The 6,000-nt window shown below is 37.9% G+C and overlaps 1 protein-coding gene across 1 annotated transcript; it reads right to left on the bottom strand.

The window, feature by feature from the left end:
• Positions 1-214: 214 nt before the first annotated feature.
• Positions 215-1,001, bottom strand: LOC110115538 (uncharacterized protein At3g17950-like). Its single transcript, XM_020848802.2, has 2 exons — positions 832-1,001; positions 215-752 (listed from the first exon to the last, which is right to left on the bottom strand). Exons 1-2 carry the CDS (start codon positions 904-906, stop codon positions 312-314), a joined length of 516 nt encoding a protein of 171 aa, XP_020704461.1. The 5' UTR covers positions 907-1,001; the 3' UTR covers positions 215-311.
• Between the last annotated feature and the right edge of the window lie 4,999 nt (positions 1,002-6,000).

The raw sequence follows: 6,000 nt of genomic DNA, 5'->3' as shown, positions 1-6,000 counted from the left end.
TGCTCTTGACATATATGCTCACACAGCCCTATTTCTTTGTTTTTTTAAGTAAAAAAATAATTAAGCTATAAATTTCAGCACTTTATTTTTCAATAAAAATTTGGGTAATCGACCTATATCAAATAAAAAATTATATATTCAGAGAAAAAACAAAAGGAAAAGCATTTCATCGTGGACTGACTCACGCACTGCGTCATTCTATAGGCACAACGACTTCTCGCCAACTGCGTCAGGCTTTTAAAAGAAATGTTTAAAATACATTAAAAAAAAACTTTTCTCATGAAATAAAAATAGAAAATCAAATTACAGATCTACCATTCCCCGCCGCTGCAAATCCCAGCTAACATCACCGGCAGCCTTCCAAGTGAACCCGCCGCCTCGCCCTCCCTTCGCCGCCGTCCTACAGGACTCGCCGGCGCAGGGGGAAGAACCCTCCCGTTCAAAAACAACCTACCGGCGCCGTCCGCCGCCGCCTCATTACCGCAGAGAAAATCCCCCTCGGCGGCACCAAGCCGCCTCTCCGCCCGTAGAAACTGCTCCAGTGATGTGGGTTCCACATCCCCACGGCACAACCGCCAACATCCGCTTCGTCTCGACTTGGGCTTCCGACCGCTGACTCCGTCTCCACCGCCAACGGCAGCGACCCGTCGAACCGATGCTGGCCGACTGGGCCTGGCCTGGATTTCCGGAGAGGTGAGGCCCATCAGGGTCCGGAGAGTCGTGCTACGATCGTGGAAGAACGATCCCGTCGACTGTCCGGCCGGAAGAGATTAGGAAAAAGGAATTAGTAGGGGATTTAGCTAGGGAGGAGTAGAGGGTTCTTAATCTTACCATGGTGTCGAGATCGGAGGAGGAAGTAGAGGAGTTCGTCGGCGAGGAAGGGAAGAGATCGGTCTCGCGATCCATGTCGGTGGAAGAGGAGGGAGGCGCTGTGAGAGAGCTGGCGCCCGGTCTCTAGCTTGAACGCTTTGGGGACTTTGAATTGTGGGACAAGGAGTTAACGATAAAAAGACGACTATACCCTTGACTTTTGGTGCAAATGGAGTGAGTTTTTGCTCTGCGTTAAGGATAAATGAGGGGTCAAAAGGGCCCTTCTTATGACTTAATTGAGGTCACGGATAAAGGTACGAACTTAATTATTAAATGTAATTTAATTTCACGTAAGTAATAAAATATACGATAGTACGAATAAAGTTAAGTTCGCAACATCTTTAGAAGCAGCTTGAAATAATTTTTTTTTATTTTAATATGAATTAAAAATGTATTTCATGTTTAATTTTTTTTTAATGAAAATAAGGTCAGATAGATGAATAGGGGCTGGCTCGTCTGGGCAAAGGAGCATGGGGCTAATCGGGATAGGAAGCGCAAGTGGATTTAGTCATTTAGGTTTCCTTGGGATAGCTTAGTTATTATTTTTTGAAATGATTTTTTAATATGAAAATTTTATCCAAAAATGATAAAAAAATATTTTAAAAATTAGTAAAAAAAATATCCTAAAATTTCAGTTGATAGCAGCCTGCTATCCGAATAGTGAGCATGTTTGCCCATCTTGTCATATGAATCATTACTTTGTAGTTCACCCTTCTCAGTTGTCTTTCGTCTTCGTGAATCTCCGTGTCGCACTCGACGATAAAGAGGTCGTATCCTTCGTCTTCCAAGTCAAAGTCTTCGCCTTCGCCTTCGCATGCCTCTTGTTTGCAGTCACAACCCTCGATTTTGGAGCCTTCATCTTCGTGAATCTCTTATTCACAGCCTCCTTCGTAAATCTCCTCTTCCCAGTTCGCAACTGCCTTCCGCATTCAGTATAACATATCGAAGGTAACTTTTATCTAGGGATAAATCTTGCTATTTTGGGGCCACCCTACTACTCCACTTGCTCTATTTCTTGCTTCTCTTTTTTCCTTATCTGCATATTGAAACATTTCTAATAGACCGTTTGATAAATTTGTTGATTGAAAGTTCCTAATTATAAGTTCAATTCATCATTTTTGAATTGGAAGTAGCTTCATTATGAATTTCAAACTACTATTTTGTTAAGACAATTTTAATGTTTTGATTGAATTTTTTTTACACTATTTTGGTGTGGAATTGAAATTCTTAGGTTTGTGAACAGAGACAGCTTAGAGAGAATATGATTTGATAAGATGATGCCATTACAAAATAGATACAATAGGCTTATATAGATAGCCATGAGTCGTAATTCTAGATACAGGTGTCAAGCATGTAATTACTTAGTTATACAAGTATCTCTTATTACACCCCCACAAGCTGATGGAATGAAACACACAGTAAGCTTGTCACGAAGCCAATGATATCTGTTGGTCGAGAGCGGTTTGGTGAAGATGTTGGCGATTTGATCCTTGGTAGAAGCTGGAAAGATGTTGACCGTTTGCGATAGAATGTGATCACGAATGAAGTGATGGTCGATTTCAATATGCTTCGTTCGTGCGTGAAAGACGGGATTGTTGGCGAGTGCTATAGCAGACATACTATCACAATGTAGGCTTGTGGGCGAAGGAAGTTTAATATTGAAGTCGAGCAAGAGTCTTCTTAGCCAAATAAGTCGTCCCTAATTAAACCTTAGTTTAATGATATGCTATTTAATTTTTAAAACTTAAGTCTGAAATTCGAGTTTGACTTATGTAATATTTATTAAATTGATTCATGCATGGAGTTAACTAGTTTCTAATTGACCTTATATATTATTATGTGATGAAATATTAGAGATGATAGAGAGACTTAGCTCTTACAATATTTTTGTGATGTTAACTAAATAGACCATAATACTAATAGTTAGTAGTTCATATATTTTACAAATCACCTTAAATTTTCTTTATCTTCTTATAAAAATTAATTTATTATTGAATACTTTTGCAGATAAGTAAGAAAAAATATTCAAAATTGTTACCTACCTAATAATTTACCAAAAAAAAAAAAGTAATAAGTTTCTAGGCAAGAGTATGTAATAAAACGATGATAATATTATAAATACTTTAGCAGTACTGTTGAAGTAAATGATCAGGCTGTATGAATGAGGGTGCATTAAAGGGAGAGCCTTTGTAGAGGAATGTTATGACATAAATGAATGGCTCCTTGAGCCACACACATGCTCTTGATATATATATATATATATATAAGTAGAAGTCCTAAATAAAAATCATGATAAATTACTATAAAAAAATACGGCTATCCCGCGATAGAGACCGGAAAGGCTATAGTTAGTGGGTGAATGAGGTCGGAAGGACCGTTGTCTAACGACGGAGGTCAGAAGGATGACATCAAATAGAAGTCCAGCCATTGATAGAAATCCCACATTGAATAGATGTTCGACGAAAATCTGATAACGGGCAGAAGTTCGGCATCGGGTAGAAATCTGGCGATGAGGGGAGGTATGCCGTCGGGTAGAAGTCCGAATTTAGTCGGCGAACGAGGAGAACTCCGGCGTTAGATGGTATTCGGGCAAAACTCCATAGTCACTTGGAGATCTGAAAGAACTCCGGCGTCACTTGAAAGTCGGGCGGAACTCCGGCGGCACTTGAAAGTCGGGCTGAACTCCAGCGACACTTGAAAGTCTTACAGAACTCCAGCGGCTGAGGAGTTTCTTCCCTCCTCTTCTTCTCTTCTCCTCTTTTTTCTTCTTGCTTGGGTCTCTTCTTAAGAGAAATGAGGGGCTATTTATAGTTTTCTGATAGTGGCATGACCCATAAATAGGGGGAGGATCAAGAGAAAATGTGGAGGGGTTTGGAAGGACTGCCGATATTGAATCTTTTGATCGTGGATAGTTCGTCAGGCATTTGAAGGTCTTAATGATATCGGAATTTGGCAATCTTAGGCTCGTTGGATTCGTCTCGTCGATCTGCTCGATTCGCTTATAAGCATGTCATATTTAGAAACTGTTTGGTAATCCAAATTATGGATTTAACCTTCCGAATGTGCTTCGGTTTTTTATTTGGACCCATTTGGGCTCAGATCGAGTTGAATTTGGTGTCGTTGGGTTCGTATTTCCGAGACGCTCAGTTCAACTATAAGTTTGCTGAAATTGGAGTTCATATGGTCCCAGATTTAATTTTTGAAATTTCCAACTTAAAATTTACCTCGAGATTTGTGTCCGATTAAGATAATATTTTAATGATATATCAGAACTCATGCAAGGCTCTAAGGATTGAGAGCCCTCCATGGTTTGAAAGCTATCCATGGTAGGCTATTCCATTAATAGGAGACCCTAATATGAGGCTCTCCTTTATGATACTAAAATGACCTGATTGTCATGTAAAAGATAACATGACTCTTCTTTCCTCAAATGAAGGATTTTTTTTCTATTCAAATTTCATGCCCTAAAGTGTATGAAATTGCATGGTCCTTTCTTCAACAAGTCTTCTATTTTCAGACTGATTTCCTCATTCTTGCCTGTATGGAGAATAATTTTCCTCAATTCCTGTGTCAACCAAAATCCACAATCAATAGCTCTGCTGTTGGAACTCTTTCGAATTTTCCAATAATTCGTATTATTATATGATAACATAAAAATGTTATGTTATTTGTTCATGATCATGTTATTTTGCATTTTTTTATCTTTATGATCTGTGTAATAAATTATAAAAAAACATAAAAAATTGAACACACCACAAATTTAGCATTGCAGAGCCTGAACTTATTTCAGCGCCGCAATGTCACACATTCAACGCTGCAGCAAAGAACATACAAAAAAATCAGATAGAGAGCTTAGCATCAAGGCGCCATCCAGTCAGCGTCGTACTGTCGGATCGAAGCGTCGCATCGCTACATCGCCCAGCACCATAGTGGAGGTTAGTTGGATCAGTGAACCCAAGCAACCATTGGTGAACTGATGCGCCAGTTCAGTAGCGCAGCAGTGGCACCAAGCCAGTGTCGCAACGCTAGTTTAAAAAAAAATGAAAATTACAAATATTCACCTTATTCCTTGAAGCAAGAGATTGGCAACTTGGAAGGGTTATTTTTAGTGCCATTCTTTGAGAGTGTGTGAGGTGTAGTGGAGAGTGTGTAGCTTGTGTTTATTGTATCAGAGTCATGTATTGGATACGAGAAAAGCACGCGCGAGAGTGAGCAAATAATTGTAGAATTTCTTCCAGGACATTTCTAACATTACTTTCTCTTATTTCATATTTGTATATTATGTTTGTACTTGTGAGTCAATTAAAATAAAAATAATATTTTTGTGGTGTTTATTGTTTTGTTATGAGTTTCAACTCCTCCATCTGTAGCTAATTAATTATTTTGAATCTGTGATGATTATTTTTTTGAATCCGTGATGATTTTTTTTTCTTAATCTGTGATGAATTAAAAGACATGTATTGCTTAAAATAGGGTTTAATGTTTATTATATCCACACTATTTTATTTTCTCCAAACTTAATTGATTTATTTTTATTTTCTCTGAACTTAAATTGATTTATGTATATGCCTTATATAAATTCAAAACATAGGATGATCTTTAGCCTCGACAAATGGACTAGAAGAATAATTACATAACTTAGAACTTAATCTTACCATACATAGACACATGATAGTTAGGATTATAGGGGTCTTAAGGAGATAGTTTAACTAGAGCTAGTGAGGATCCTAGCTTATATTTATTTTTCATTCCTCTATTTGTATTTAATTGCTTCAGGTCATCCTTTAAAAAGTACATGACTTGAGTACAAAATGACTTAAAACCTATAGGCCTTCCCCTTGACCCCCAATTTTAATGTTCAGAAAAAGGCTGGCACTATACAATAAGCTATATTCAAGCTATAAAAAAATAAGAAAATGCATAACAGGGCTTAATAATTTTTTTACTATTTTTTTGCTTTGGTGAGTTACTTTTGTTTACTCGCATGTAAACTTGTCCACTCCTACTCGACACTACTAAGCTCACTCTTATTATATAGCTTGCCCAGAGATGGATCGTTAAAGCTCTGTCTCTTACAAAATATACTTCTGTTGCGGGCCAGAATATACGCGATGATAAAGTTAGAATTTT

This window comes from Dendrobium catenatum, unplaced genomic scaffold (genome assembly GCF_001605985.2).
Source record: "Dendrobium catenatum unplaced genomic scaffold, ASM160598v2 fragScaff_scaffold_651, whole genome shotgun sequence".
NCBI lineage: Eukaryota > Viridiplantae > Streptophyta > Magnoliopsida > Asparagales > Orchidaceae > Dendrobium > Dendrobium catenatum.
The sequence above is the reverse complement of the archived record's forward strand: the minus strand, read 5'-3'. Positions and strand labels throughout refer to the sequence as shown.